Source organism: Anopheles merus, unplaced genomic scaffold (assembly GCF_017562075.2).
Source record: "Anopheles merus strain MAF unplaced genomic scaffold, AmerM5.1 LNR4000232, whole genome shotgun sequence".
Taxonomy (NCBI): Eukaryota; Metazoa; Arthropoda; class Insecta; order Diptera; family Culicidae; genus Anopheles; species Anopheles merus.
This window is the reverse complement of record NW_024427812.1, coordinates 16,492-32,748: the sequence shown is the minus strand read 5'-3', so window position 1 is coordinate 32,748 and position 16,257 is coordinate 16,492. Positions and strand designations below refer to the sequence as shown.

Here is a 16,257-nt window from a genome sequence, read left to right as displayed (position 1 = left end):
GAGGAACAAATACAAGCTTACAGAAAGTTGTAAACAAAACGAAAAACAATTCACATTTGGTATAAACAGGTATGTTCTACTCAATTCGGAATTACATCAAAACATTGTTAAAATGTGTCTGCTAGACAGGGTTTAAGAAGAAGGCAATCAAAAAAGCGCTATCTTACAAACGATAAATATAACACCAAAAACAAATAGCAAAAGCAAAACGAACAAACATAGCTAATGAAAAATAAGCGAAAAAAGAGTTGCTCTGCAAATAGTAAATACTTTATTACAACAATATAAAACAAACAGGTAAAAAAGATAAAACAAATAAACATAACTATTGAAAAAGAAGTGAACAAATGTGTGAACGTACAAATGGCTAATATAGCACCAACAATATAGAATAAGCAGGAAAAAAACAACACAAAACAAGCAAACATATCTATTGAAAAAAGGACTGAAATAAGACATAGATGTTTACGAAACTAGTAACAAGTATTAGTAACAAAAACAAACTACACATCATGTACAAGATCGGGACAGTAACACACTTCTTATTCTTCTTTTGGCTCAACAACCGTTGTCGGTCAAGGCCTGCCTGTACCACTTGTGGGGTTATGTGGGGTATGGCGGCACGGTCTATTTGTGGCTTGAACTCATGACGGGCATGTTGTTAAGTCGTACGTGTTGACGATTGTACCATGAGACCGACTAACACAGTTATATTACTAAAAGATACAGTACACATGTAAGTAACATTTGAAGTTAAACAATCAAAAATGAAACTAAATGCCCAAAATATGTAAAATTACAGTTATTGTCGCTGCGTGTATCCTCTACCAGAAAATATATTGAAATTGTCATGATACTTCTTTCACACACACGTCGAATGTGGACCGAGACATTTCTCCATCAAATTCCAAGCAAATTGTTCGCATTATTGTTGTCTGATATCGTTCAAGCAAACCGATGAATCGACGCACATGCACGTAGAAGCTTGAAATCGTTTTTATTTTGTTGCCTTTGCCCAGGAAATAGTTATATCCGTGGGTGAAAAAAAGCTCGTATCAGTGCTACTGGATCAGTTCCCCAGGCCACCAGCAGCACCAGCTGCTACTGGCGCCATTCCGCCATTCAGGGGAACACAGTTTCACAATTGAGTTTCCGTTGTTGGCGCGTAGGAGGCGCAATACTGCACGCATTATTTGACCGCGGAAACCACCCGCGCCCACGCATACGGACGAAAAATCCGGTCTGCCTGTGTTGTTGAATATTGCTTTGCCACGCAACGATGAACCGCTGAGTGACTGCATCCTGTCAAAAGCAAAGTCCTTCCCCCTTCCAGACCCACACACACAGCGGAGAGGACAGGATCCCCAAAACATTCTTGGGAAAGCGTTTGGGGCGTTGTCGTGCACACGTCTCGGAACACGTGCTCCACAGCCGACGACGACGCATCCTGACGATAACGTTCGAGTTCAGGCATGGTTCAGTGGTTCGTGGGAATAATATCGATCTTCAGCTGTCAGGAACTGTGGTAGGAAGGGCGACGTGAGATCCTAATTGAGGATAAGCCGCCTCCTAGTGTGTCCCGCCAAGTGGGGGAAACATAAACCATGTTAAGGCATTCTTGATGTTGATGACTCTTTCTCTCGCATACACTCTCGCCCCATCCCAAACCAAACCCCCCCAAAAAAAACGCAACTCAAGGTTACCCCCATTGAGAGAAATCGCATATCCACCAACCTCAGGCAATGGTGGGGCGGACAGAGGAACAGGATTCTTTCACAAAGCATATTCCCGTCACAAAAAGACGCCCACGGAGAATCGGACTCCACTTTGCGCGTCTCCCTTGTCTCGGGACTCTCCGGGCGTTCAGTGTCGCTCGGAGAGAAAGACGTCCGTCCCGACGCATCCAGACGGGATATCGCATGTGTGTTGGCGCATGTGCAGGTGCAGCGTCCGAGCGGCTCCGAGCGACGACGTGTTTGATTGAGGAAAAGCGCGTCCGATACTCTCCCGGTGGCAAAACACACATATATACACGCATGGATGTGACCGTCAAAAGAAAATTGCTCTCTTTATGTAACGGGCTGCGAGCAAAGTTCACCAAGGTTTTTAGGGACGAGAAACATTCATTCAACTCCACCAGTACGGCCAGTCGGCTCTCGGCAACCAGCCAGACGGTGTTGTTGCAGCTCTCGGCAGCAGTAGTCGGTGCTTCGCTTAGCAATGGGTCTGACGGGTGCGTCTGCTGGCAAACCGAGCGAAGCGAGCGTTACAACGTGCGTTTAGTGTCCTCCCCATCGGCCTGCCGACCAGGGACCTTGTGAGTGTTTGTGCGGTTTTGCACTCACGGAAGTGTTGATAAAAGTGGAACTCCGGAAGACAACCGAAAACCACCCCACACATGGTGGGTGCAGCAAGGGTACAAAAAGAGGTACGGGAAGGAGAAGAAGGTTCGTTGTTACGTAAAGTGACTCCCTTTTTCCACACGGAGCAGGTGTGTGTGTACTTCGTTGGGTTCGTACTACCGCTGCTCACGTTCGTCTGGAGTGTGCGGTTGTGTTGTTTCGTGACTTTTTGCAAGGCCACGGTTGAGCGCAGTGCGACCTCATCGGCTTCCGAAAAGACCGAGTAGTTGTTGAGTTGTGGTGCATGCAGAAAACCGCCCATGCAAAATCGAATTATCGGTTTTCGGGGGGTGGAAGTTGTTTTCAGTAGTTTCAAGTTTCGCGTGCTCCACGCGGTCGGTAAGTGTTTCCTGAAGAAATTTACCCGCACGACCACAAGTTGCCCAAACTATCAGTGGAGGTTCAAGGTCCTTAAAATGGGACTCGACATCGCGTAGTTTGAATGCAAATTTAGCTTCTATACTCTCCAGAAGGTCATACAACTAGTACCTAGTACCTGCTGTGTTTCTTCATCTGCATTCGCGCAGCAACATAACACAAACCAGAGTCGCGTCCGTCGGGTACCATCTGCTTAACGACCAACTGGCGTGTGGTGTCTTTGTTAGCCCCCATGGGTTTGGCGTGTAATTGTAAATATCAACAGTTCGGTCGTTACGGTTTCCTTTTTCGGGGTGGAGACGGACCGGGGCTGTTGTTATGCCAGTTGCTGGTGGTTATGGATACCGTTCCGTTGTCTTATTGCAGCCACTGTAAATGTGGTGCATATATTGGTGGGTTACTTTGCTCGGTTCGCACGGAGAAACGATAAATTAAAGGATGAACTAAGAGAAGCATATTAGGTAATGCTTTAATGACTGTTTTTGATGAACTTGAGCGTGAAGAATTAGGGCAATTTTGGATAATTTGCATAATGAGGAAGTATCATTGATAAAACAAAACCCACATTATGCTTATCTTGTTACGTGGAGCTCGATAGTGTCGCAAGAAAGTGCAATTGCTTACACACCGGAGGTTGTGGAACAGAATCTCGTTTCGATCTAGAATGAATCGTCAACTTAATCGTGTTTTTCATTGTTCTCGTCGTGTGTTGGATCTCTTCAAGCACAATTTATGAACTAGAGTGGTACAAAATCCAAAACATGTGTTTTTGTGTTATCTTTTATCATCATGTATTGCTACAAATCAAGTCATTTCACTACTCGTGTTTACGATCATCGAGTGAAAATGTTTTCAGATGCAATGTGCCGTACCGTTTCATGTACACAGCCACACATATCAGCTACCATTTTCTATCGCTGATTTTCTTGAGGGAAAGTCTCTCCATATCACTTTTCTTTCACGATTCTGTCCAAACATGCCCATTCGCCGACGCCGCAGCCGCGCTTCCTCACATGCGCTTTGTTTTGTTTGTGCTTTGTTTGTGCATGTTTTTCGCACCGCAAACTTGGAAAGTAAATTGGCCCCAGCCCACCCCGCCTTCCATCCTTCCTTCCGCTTCATTTCGGGAGCGTGTGCTGCCTTGTGCGAAGATTGAACAAACCAATTGACCCAGAAAAAAAGCGCACTGAACCTCGGCTTCTAGATCGGCTGGCGTGTAATCGGCGTGATCTTTTGCACACATACAGCGAGGGGCAAGCAGAATGGGCAGACGGGGGCCGTTTTTGGCGTTATCAGTTTTGCTGTGCGTTTTCCACGCTTCACGGCTTTTTTCTTATTTTTTTCACGCACAGCAGATAAGCATAACGGTGCGATTTTCGCCGGCATGCTATCTCCTCGAGTGGCTTGTGTTTGTGTGTTTGAATTACGCTCTATCAAACCCAAAAAAACCCCTTATGGCTCCGGTACCGTAACACACATACACAGCACCTGCCGCCACTTCCTATCATGCGGCTCCGGAGGCTCTTTATCAACGGGTGGTTGAAATGATCTTCCTATAGCGAAACAAAAAAAAAACACGATCGAGATCATCCGCTATACAAGGTTTGCTGTCCCTGGTGGCGGCAGCAGTAGCATGAAACGAAGCGCGGCAAATCGTTGGATCATCGAAGTTCAAGTACAATGCGTGCGTGTGTATGTACATATGATTATGACGGAACCATTGGCCCCACGGCTGACCCCGCAATGGTTCGCGGCTGGGCGGCAGGGAAAACTCCCACTTTCTTCGCCGCGGTCTGCGTTTGAAAACAAAGTGGGTTTGATGTGGGTTGCCAGGTCAGGTTCTCCTCCTGTAGTGCACTGGAAAGCGCCATTCCCCCATTGGCCCTTCAATGGCCGAGTGAAAAGACCTTTAAATGGATTCCCCTTCTGTGTGTTTAAAGCGCTCCTGCTGCTGCTGCTGCTCCTGCTGACCGTTATAGGCAATGGGTGTGTAAAGCGTAAAGAATGGCTGCCCTAATACGGTACGCCATAGAAGAAAATGAAAAAAGGGGAACCAAACAGATGCTCCAAATTCATCAAATAAACAATCGAAATCGCCTCCTGCTATGCTGGAAAAATCCAAACCCAATAATCAACCCGGGTGCCGCGGATGTTGTTTTAGCTGCCAGAAGTTGATTGGGCTCGATTGTTGCGAGTGGCTGTGAATAGAAAAGAAACTCTAATAAAACCATGCCGTCAGGGAGGGAGAGAGAACCGGTTGCGGCCGATCAAACAGGTGGTTCTCGATTAGTAATTATTTAATCGAAAACTAGTACAAAACGAGGTGTGGAAAACGAGCACGAGGGCACACCGAACAGCAGTTGAGGGTTGTCTGGTGCTCGTTGTCTGTTTCTGTTCCTCGGAAGAAATGTTAAATGGTACAGGCTAGCGAGGGGCTTTATTGTTGTAGAAGCAAATTGGGTTGCAAAATACCTAATGGAATAAAGTAGTTTTGTAGTTGCAAAGTACAAATTTGGAACATGCAAATGCAAGCAAATCAAATCAAATAATGAAATAGAATAGGAATAAATTAAGAATAAAAACACAAGAAATATTTAACGATTAAATAAAAGAAAATTAAAGAGTAAAAATAATTAACAGTAAAAACAAATGACAAAAGAAATTGAAAAAAAAAATCGACATAAAATTGATTAAAAATAGAACACACAGCACCGAATCCAATTGTGAGACTAATTGGAAACACTTTCTGGCTGTACATTCTTCAAAACACATTCACAACGAATCAATCTTAGCCCTTCGAAGCTCTTCATTGGCCGGCACTCGACGAGAGCCACCGCTACTTCTTCAGCTTGAGCGATAACCTTGCTCAATCCACCGACTTGCGTTTCTTAATTGTCCACCCTGCTCCGGTACTGGCTGTGTGCCCTTTTCCTTCCAATATTTTGGAGGCTCACTGTAGGGCTGCTATTCATAGCGGCGCGGCAAATGAACGGCATAAATCCCGCTACTCGACAGGGGTATGTTGTGTGTGCGTGTTTTGGGTTTCTTGTCAGCCAGTCGGAAAGAAACCAAGACAAAGCAAGACGCCAAACCAAACGCGCACGAGTGATAGCGCAACGTGTTGTCGGCGCCAAGCAAACAGTAGTTTTTTGTTTTGTTTTGTTTTGTTTTTTTTTTGTCTGTGGGTATCCCACTCAAGTGTGGCACTTGTCCGCGTGAGTCTTGCCCTATTGGACGGAGCAGTTTTTCTATTCCGTTCAGCGTATTCTCTTTGTCTGGTAGAGGAAAGTATAATACAACACGCTTGGGTGCCGTAATTGCGATCCCTCTGCCAAGGGAGAATGGTTTGAATTCCAAAGCAGCAGTCGGATATCATGATAAAAGATGGTTAAGAACCTCACCGACTGGGTCAGCTAGCAAGTTGAAGTGAGGCTCGAGAGTGCTCAAACAAGTAAAGTAATGCTCTGGGTGGTTTTGCTCCTCATCTTGCAGTCGAAAAAAAGAAAAAACATTCCAATGAGTAAGCGATGACCGATCAAAGCCAAAGAACGTCGGGCGGTGGAATGTGTCAAGTGATGGGTAGTGATTTTCTCATGCCCTCCCCCAAACGACCTCTGCTTGAGATGATGGATGAGATGAGCACGGGAGTCAAGAGAACAGAAATGCCCGCGCGCACTCTTCCAAAATATGTTGCAAATCAAACACTCGAATCGAAGCCAAAAAAATCGTTATTGTACGTTGACGCAATACGTTGGCACTAACTAAACCAACTAAGCCTGTTTCGTAGTGCCCCAAAGAACACACCCCGTGAACGATGATGTCTGTCTGGTGCTGACGGTGTTATAGTTCGCGTGTGTGAAGTTATTTAAAATAGTACATTGGTTTTGTGCTTACGAAAAAAAGCAGCCTGCCTGCAAAAATAGGGGTAAATAAGGGCATATTTAACCAGTGTGTGGTAATAATTATGTTTATGTTGGTGAATTGAAATGTTTTACACCCATGTACGGTGTGTGTTGCTTTGTCGAAGCTGTTGCTTCAGCGTCTAGCTCGTTGAATTTAACTGCTCGGTTGTGCGCGCGCTCGTCCCAACACCGTGCTCTGCATCGTTCGATATGACGCAGCGACGAGTTGGTGGAGCTAAAATTGATTGCAAGATGACACAATGAAATCCAAAACGTACCAACTTGCTGCTGCGCTGTGTGGTGTCTGTATGTTCCTAACGTTCCAACGTTTTCTGGAAGCAAGACCGTCACCGTACCATGAGAAGTGCACCGGCGAGTGTTCACGTTCCGTTGTGTTTTGCTCTGCTCGGCGATGCTGCCTTGATGAGATGGTAATTGATCTTTCTGAACCTTTTCGGTTTTCGTTTTACGTCGAGCACAGTTTGCCAATCGAAATTGAATTTATGAAGCGATTTAAAAGAGATGTGGTTTTTACTTCACAGTGTGCTTTAGCAGCACTGGGAGTTTCATATTTTGAAATGGTTACGCTTTGAATCGCTGGATGACGAGTGGTGGAAGGTTAATGAAATGAACAGTCTTAATGTCTGTTTGATGAGCCGTTGCTTCAACTTAGTTTGTATCAAATCTAATGGTAGTGAAATTAGAGCATAAGAAGTCACAAAAATCCATTTGATTTGATCCATTGAAAAAGTCATTTAAAATTGAAATATTCGTCATTTTCTTGTAGATAAACTGTCATAAAGCGTTAAATGGCTACTTTGGGACAGAATAATTTGTTTTTCTATTGTTGTTAAAATATATTAATAATGATGTTTGTTATTCTGTGCTTAACACGCCAATGTGTCACTGCCAATTAATGACTGTTTGATTCTTGTTTGTTGCGAACAAAAAAAACACAAAAATCCGGAAAGACCGACACACCCTTCACGTCTAATGGTGAGAAATCGGTTTTCGTAATTCCCTTCATGTTTTCAACAGGGTCGTCCCCATCCCGCCCTGTCCCGTTTGCCAAACCTTCGCCCACTGCCTCACGACTCCGGCACAGGACGTGATGATGGCGAGCCCTCAACAAATCACTTGAAAAGCTCCACTACGAAGGTTCCCTTGCTCGGCACCGAATCGAAATGCTTCCTTTGCCCAACACGTCACGTGCCTCAAGTGGCAAACACGTGCGCAATGTTTCGGTGCTTTACGCGTTATGATTTATCGGTTGCTTGCGTCAAAATCGCCAACCACCTACACACACACATTCCTTATGTCCTTCTCTTCCTTATGCCCGTGGCATTCCTTCCGATACTGTTTCTCAAGGAGTCCAACGTGGTGAACAACCACCATTTGGGAAGGGAACGACAGCAACAAAAAAAATCAAGCCACAAAACTTTTCTTGTGTCTGTGTGTGTTGCCGAAATTGTGGACCGGGGAGGCCTTGTGGGTGTCGCTGAAGGCTGGTGGCCGAACCGACCTACGGCTATGAAACGTGACGTGCCTAATGACACCATTTGGCGGTGGGTAGGGTCGTACGTAAGTGCAAAATCGTTCAACAACGGTTTGCGCTTGGGTTTGCGCGTTTGGGAAATTGGGAGTTTTTGCGTACATATGCACACGGTAACGTAGCTTCTCGATTTCCGTTGGGGAAGTATTATTTTCCGCTGTTATTGACGGAAGGCACCAAGGGCTCCAAACCCTTTGGGGAAGAGGGGGGTGGGTTGATGATAAATCGCACAAACACACTTGATTGGAAAGCGCCAAACCAAACAAACCGAACGGTTTGGTGAGGAAATTAAATCGTTCTACTGCTGCTGGCCACGATGGACACGCGCGTCCTAACGAGTCTTCAGATTGTATTGGGTTGTTGTGGGAAAATGGGAAAAGGCAAGAACGCAGTTTAATTTGTGACTTTTAATCAGTTTTCTGGGACGTAAATAACCACAGTTCGTGCGTAATGGCCAGAATGCAAAGATAAGCATAATTTACAGACATTGGGTTGTTTTACCTTTCAAGTTATAACATTGCAATTTTCAGTCCACGTCTGTCAAAATATTCATCAGCTGGGTTGTATTGTGCGTACCCAACTGACAGATATGCGGTACGCCATATTGGATTTTGACAGCTCGTGTACGCTCAAGGATCTCAAACACATGTTCTTTACCCCTTTTAAAAGTTAGTTTTTTTTTCAATTCGTTTTTGTATTTTTATAGCATTTTATCGTGTGTCACTTTATGAAATATTAACTGCATTTGCGATTATCTCTCCCATACACACCACGTTAATATTACATCCGCCCGAAGAATGATTGCACCCGGACACGAATGCCATTGCGCGCTCTGTGATTGCAGCAAACAGTTTGATGCATTGCACACCTCAGCACACCGGTTTGTGGGCATCCATACCTACTCCAAATGGCCATTGTGTCCTTATCATCGCCAACGCGCACTTCCGACTGCGTTTGAACTTGATAAGTAAACACACACACATTTCGTACCGCGCCGTACCTAACACTCCACCGGGGGCTTTTCGTCTTCAGGCTTCCCCTCAAACTGGCCGCTAAAACACCACCGCGCTGCTCCGGTGTGGAAGAAGTGCCACGGGGCACGGCTGATTGTAAGTGGCGGTGGTTTAATTACCGATTATGGTCAACTGATAAAGGCTGGCGGACTGGCGGCTGTCCTCGCTGGAATGTCATTACCACGGAGGCAGTAGAGAAGGCGGATGGAGGCACACGCGCGGATAGAACCGACGCACCTTGCCTATCTTCTGGGCGTAGTGGTAGTAGTGGTTTGTTTGACGTTTTGTGTAGCCTATAAAGCGACGTTAAAAAGATAAGGTTCTGCTGCTGGCCCCATATCCACATTCCCTCGCTTTCTGCCGGGAGTTGAAATGGTTTAGTAGTATGCATTAGTATAATTATCGTCACGTCATATGGTCCATTTCGTTCGTTCTTTTTCTTTTTTGGGCCTTCAGGCGAAACACCCGGCCTTTTGTTTGTGTTTCTGCACGCAAACTAACGCAACAAGAGTGTTGTGTGTGTTTTATTGTATGTATAACGTTCCAAAAGCAATAAATAAGCTTAAATCATGTATCATCCTAGCGTAAAAAAACCTTTGTGTGCAAATTTTAAACCAGCACTGTAGAACTATTTCGCCCCAAAAAGTAAACACGTCACGGCGCTCGCGTGACCATATGGGCAAACAAGTAAACAGAGTTCTCGCTGGGCGCTGTGCCAACGTCGTCCCATGGGCCGAGTGCTGGACACGATCAGTTTCATCGGCTCGTCCCTGGGGACGACCAGGACGAACTGCCCGGACAGGGGTTTTTATTTATTTTCTTCGTATAATTGGAGTGCTTCCGGTTCCGGAGCGGCAGGCTAGCCCCAGGGCGAATCGCGTGTCAGGGTCTCAGAGGGTTTGTGCGATCCACTGCGCCAAGTGTTGATTTTACAAATCAACACTGCGGGGAATAATTATAGAGATGCTAAAGGGCGTTACTGAGCGATTGATTGGGGAAAGAATTGGGTAAAAAAAGGAACTTAGGAGCTCTCAGGACTTCACATCGGTTTGAATACACTGTACAAAATTTGATATTTCGGGATGATGTTCCCTTCCTTCTTTTCATTTTTTCGTTATCAAATTCATTACAAAAAAGATATTATTCGGGGAGCTATTACTAAATCTAAGCTTAAATATATTCGCCGCACTGTATTTATCGCGCGGTAAGTGTTGTTTTCTTTATTCCGGCGGTCTTTCCGATCAGAATTACGTGTGCCCCGGGCCCCAAATGGTAGGAAATTCAGGAAGAAGAGCCGCACTGTGTGTTGTGGGGCACTAGGCAGCGAAACTATAAATTGACCGCATAAAAGCGCGTTGACCAAGACGTGCACGGCCTATGGCAACCCTTTGTTACGCCACACACCGTTAGATCGTTGCAGCAACACTGAGGGAGAACTGAGGGTTGGTTAGTATTTTCCAGAAGTTGTTTCTCCAATCTCCAATTGGCTATGTGTTTATGTGTGTGTGGGTATGTATGTCAGCTGATGTGTTTATTTTATGTGTCTCTTCCCAGCCGAGGCGTTGCTTCTTCACACGCCTCGATGACCTATTTCAACCATATGTCAGCCATTCGGTATTTGTGTTGGATCTGTTATATGGATGTTTGCTATTCGGTTCTTATTTGAATTAATATTATCTAACAACAGCCATGTTTAAACGATGTAAAGACCTTATGTTGGTTAAAAGCTGTATTTTCATTTGTGTTTTGTATGTTCATGCTCTGACAAATGCACATACCTCTAGTACAAAAACGACTCCAACCCTGTTTTAACGTGCTAATATTAATGACTTAAGCAACAAGTGCTTCAAATCCACTGTTTTGACCCACGCACGTGTGTGTGTATGCACGACCCTGTGTCTCTCTGTCAAGTTGTCTCGATGATTTATTCGATGCCGCATATTGCGCAAGCAGCATAAAAATGTGTGGCTAGATTTCCGGCTCCGTTTTCCCTTACTTCCTGTGCAATTAGGTGAAGTAGTAGCATGGGCAGTGGGGGGAAAGAAAGGGGTTTAGACAAGCAAATGGCAAAGCGGGAAACGATCCGGCGTCACGCCATTGCGGCGTGCTTGCGTTTTATGGCGACGTGCGCTCCGGGTCGTTTTCAATCCTAGAATGGTAATTTGGGAGGAATTTCGCTTGCCTCGGTGCAATTTTCACAATTCGGTCCCACTCGAAGACGAACTCTGGCCTCCCTCTCCATTTGGCAAAGTTTTGCTTTTTTTCTCAATCCTACTACGCTGTGCTGTGTCTGGGTGTGTATGTATGTATCGTGTTGCCATTTTACATGTCGCAACCATATATGGGGGAGGGCGGTGGTGGGGGAAGGACATTTTTGTGTCATTTTTCAATTGACCGTCTGGATCGGAAAGGGCAATTTGTGCACTGGAATGTGGTCTTGATTTGCGAAAGAATTCCACTTAATTGAATGCAGATTGTTGCGCGCGAGAGTAGCGCGAAGAGTGTGAATCTACGGCGCAAAGTGGCGGGAAGCGCATCAAGGGTTGTGGGTTGATGAATGATTATGGTGAATTTCGGCAAGATGAATCAACTCAAATCAAGGTGTGGTGTGTGTTGCTTTGCCTATCGTTTTACGGGTGCAAAAATGCTTCTCGAACGATCAAGAACTCATGCCTGGGTGGCAGTTACGGCAAATGTAAACAAAATACTGTCATAAAAGCCCCGAGTCCAATCGAACACCACACAGTGTGATTCACCGGCTTTACTCCACCCCACGATGCACTAAGCAAAGCGAGATAAAGTGAAATATTTTGCAAGGTGACGATGCGTTATCGGCATTTCGTGTGTGATACCTTTTTTCCACCAACGCCGTAAACATGCTTTGGTGGCTCCGTGTGGTTGGAAAAGGATAGGTTTGGGTGTAAGTAATTTACGACATCCTGATAATAGAGTTGATAAACGTTCGGCTCGAATTCGCACCGCGGCTGTGCACTGCAACATTTTGCTCTAATTACCCTTGGAAGGTGATTCAACCTGCCCGGTGGGGTTTTTTGATTGTTTGACAAATGTTGTTTTGTGCCCGATTGACATTCGTTTGGTGAGTTTTTCACAATTTTGCTTATTAACTGTAAAAGTTGATAATTTTACGAGACAAACTACAAGTTTTTGATGTTCTTAAATTGTTTGGAAGCTTTTTGTACATTTCTTTCATTACCTTTAATATTTTATAACACAAAACTTTATTAAGATAAAATCTCAGTTAAAACTGAATCTTACAGATGGTTTCATCACTTGTACTCATAAACTAATTCTATGATCGCAAATACACCCTTCGTGTAAACATACACGAGATTACAAAGGTCACCCGTACTCGACAACCTTAATAAACCCCCGGAGATGTTATCAGCCTTGTTTTAACGGTCTAAAATTAGTTTTGCAATCAAAAGTTGTGTGTCCCCGTAGCTTTTTAGAGGGTTAGATTGCAATGCTTTGCGATAGCGATCGATAGCATAAATCCACGCACCCATTTTCATTACATCACTTCAACCTGCGCTCGATCTAATGCTTCACAACAGCGCCAAAAAAGACTTCTTTTTCGATGATTTAACTCGCTGTGCCAGAATTCCCACGCGAGCGATAAGTCCATTATCTGAAGCGGATGCTAACAGAGGTTTTGTAGCTAATTTGTCTCGTATTTTCCCTTCTTAATTCCGGTTCCATCGATGGGGGTCGAAGAGGAACCATTTTTTTGTTTTTTGTTTTGCGCACAATCTAACATTTCTGCAACACTGATAAAGAGCGCCTCCGAGATTTGAAACCTTCGACAGGTTTGGTGATGGATTATCTCGTGTGCGGCGATAGGTGATAATTTATGTGACATGGGGGAGCGTTTAAATCGAACCTTAAAAAGGGGATATCCGTTGACGTTGGTTCAAGTGTGGCGGTGTAGCAGTAGAAGCTTTGACGCCTTACGGTTTGGTCTGGGTAATTGGTTTTCTGTGCCTTTTTGCAACCTTTGGACCGTTCCAAAAGTGTGTGTTTTGTGTTCTTGTGTATCGATAACTAAAATCACAATGTAATCCTCTGCTTAAACTAATGTCATTTTTATCTGTTTTTATCTCTTTTTGCAGCATTTGAAAGAACTCGTGAGCACTTGCTGTTCGCACTGGCGTGGGAATATAATCGTCAGAATTCAACAATCTTTACTTTGAGACCTTAAGAAGAGGAGGGTTTCCCGTTTGTGTCGCTTCAGTTTCAAATTATTAATGTGTGATTTATGTATTTTTTTTTACTACAGAAAAGTGAAAAGTGACGAAATTGTGATGTTTTCCGCTCGTTAATATATAAAAAAACCCCGGGAGCCACTAATGTGCGAGAAAAGTGTGTGAAAAATCGTATGGTGTGTGTCTGCGCAATGGTTATTTATGATCGGTTATTCGCTATTGGTTCGTGTGTGTGTCTAAGAATGCCCAGGAAAGTGTGAAAGTGTGTGTTATGCTCGATGTAATCTGCACATGCAATAGAAGGTGAAGCCTGGCATTTCCGGTGCACACAACGGTGTTGAAAAACCAGCTGGTGCGGATCAGTGAAAACTAAGCGATCATCAATCGTGTATCAATCCATTCAGTGCTACGGAGTTACATTCCACCCGGGAAAAAAAGAAGTCGCTGCTAGTTTCCAGCCCCCTCCGCCAGTGGTGGGTGGCGGCACCCCCAGCAAAACATATCTCCGCGCGTACCATACCGCCGTGAATGACACTAATAGGGCCGGGCGCCCCAGGAATGGCATTTATGATGAAGAAGAAAAAGTACAAGTTCTCGGTGGAGCTGCACCTGGAGGAGCTGATCGAGGTGCCGTTCCTGAACGCGATGCTGTTTGCGAAGATTCGCCTGCTGGACGGTGGCTCGTTCCAGGCGCACAGTACTAGGTAGGTAGAGGATACACCCACGTGGACACACGGCGGGAACCCCTTAATATAGCTCCCAGTGGGAATGGTTCTTATTGTGACATACTTACACGACTTGCATCATTACTGCTTGCGCCGAATGGCGTTTTGTTATTTGTCGTGTTGTGTGCGCAGCCGCCGCTTTGTTGACTGAAGGTGTAGGGAGGGCAGCGTCTTGCAAGATTCTAGACAATTGTTGGCGCTTCTTGTCCGGCTTATCGTACGTGTGTTTTGTCCGTTTTGACGATGGCACGTGTCAGCACATGTGTCAAAGGGTGGTGGGCGGTTGATATGATGGCAGTGTTTAATGGGTTCCGCATTAGTAGAGTTGACAGTTTGTGTGACAAGTATGTCTTGTTTTGAGATATTTTGATGATAGGTAACGATGAGAGAACGATGTGACATTTAAAACCTTGCCTTTGGATTGGATTAGAATTATAACATCCTTGATTTGAATAAACTTGAATAATTCTTGTTTGAATAGCAAATCAATCATAAAACCTTGACCTTCATACTTTCTTGAAGGGTCATTAAGATGTTTAGATTAGTAATGTTGCCTTACTGCTGGTTACAATCTTTTAAAATAGCTTTTTACTTATTGATTTGCTCTTACTTTATCGATTAATTGCTCTTACAGGGTTTTCGAGGATTATATAGATACGTTCAGCGAGTTGTAGATTCGTTCAGGCATATAATAGACTCTTTCAGCGAGATATAGAATTGTTCGGAAGTAGGCGTTGACATGCTCAGTTATACTATAGAGCTGTCACTTTCGTACCCCTTGGACTGCAGCGTGGATCATTCTCATCAGAAGGTAAATAAACGATTTTCGTAAAAATATGTTTGTTTTAACCAATTCATGTATTGAACAGCTTGAGGAATGATTATTAGCTACTTTCAGGACATTTAGAATGAAAAATTATACGCTGCGGCACATGGTGTAAACAAAACAAATGACAGCACTACAGAATCGGCGAACATGTCAACGCCTGCTTACGTACATTCAATATCTCGCTGAAAGAGTCAATTATATGCTCGAACGAACCTACAACTCGTTGAACATGTCTATATAATCCTCGAACCCCTGTAATGCAATGGAATTGCACTCTATAGCACCCTTGTTGGACAAATCCAATAGGAATTTCCAAATCTGTCTGTCCAAATGGGTTGCCATAGAGTCCAAATTCCACTATATGAAGTTCACTTCCTATAAGAAAGACTCAAACAAGTCTCCCACAACTATGAGAACCCCTGGAAAACCCTGTAAATGTTCCTGCCAGATTGTCACTGATTGACACTAAACGATCTCTACAAAGGCATACATGTTCGTGTAACTATTTTTAATTAAACCATATTCGCTACAAATAACGACATAAACGGAATCGTCCGCTAATTTTCAACAGTATGGTAAACTTTCTTCTCAAACCTGAGTTCTTTAATAACCGAAATAGTTCACCAAATATTTACCTGTATCTGAACCTTTTTTATATGCTCCATCATATGATGATTCCTCAATATAAAGGTGCTAAACAAACATCGCACTTATCATGCAGTCGTGAATTGGACTTCCACACACTGACCATTCGAGTGGAATATTTCTGGCAAGTTCTGGCGCTTTCATAAATCACGAAAAAGACGTTGTTCGTTGTTTAATTATTACACATACATCCATAATTGTACCGGATAAAATTTGGTTTCCTAATTTTTTACACAAATGAAACCGTCGTATTTACTTTTCTTCGTTTTTCTACCCTCTAAGCTTTTGTTTCCGTTTTTGGCACCAAAACACATGTCCCTTGTGTTGTTGCAAAATTCATCCAACGAACTCAGCCTGCCCTTTGTTAAATCTTCCACAAATCAACGCTAAACTTTCGACACCGGACAACGGATGTAATGGTTTGTAAATTCCGGTTCGAGCGACCACGTTCGGCCCCAAAACCGTACCCATAACAGAGACAAATGTAAAAACACAAAACGCTGGCAACATTGCTGGCCGGTTTTGTGGTGTCACCCCGAAAAGCTGGCCCCGAAAAAGTTCAACCATTTTCAACCGATGGTCCCCCGA

At 44.1% G+C, this 16,257-nt stretch overlaps 1 protein-coding gene across 1 annotated transcript; it reads left to right on the top strand.

Annotated features, from left to right (window-relative positions):
• The first annotated feature begins 1,850 nt into the window (after positions 1–1,850).
• LOC121601933 lies at positions 1,851–13,617 on the top strand. Its single transcript, XM_041930730.1, has 2 exons — positions 1,851–2,317; positions 13,545–13,617. Exons 1-2 carry the CDS (start codon positions 1,920–1,922, stop codon positions 13,585–13,587), a joined length of 441 nt encoding a protein of 146 aa, XP_041786664.1. The 5' UTR covers positions 1,851–1,919; the 3' UTR covers positions 13,588–13,617.
• The last annotated feature ends 2,640 nt before the right edge of the window (positions 13,618–16,257 follow it).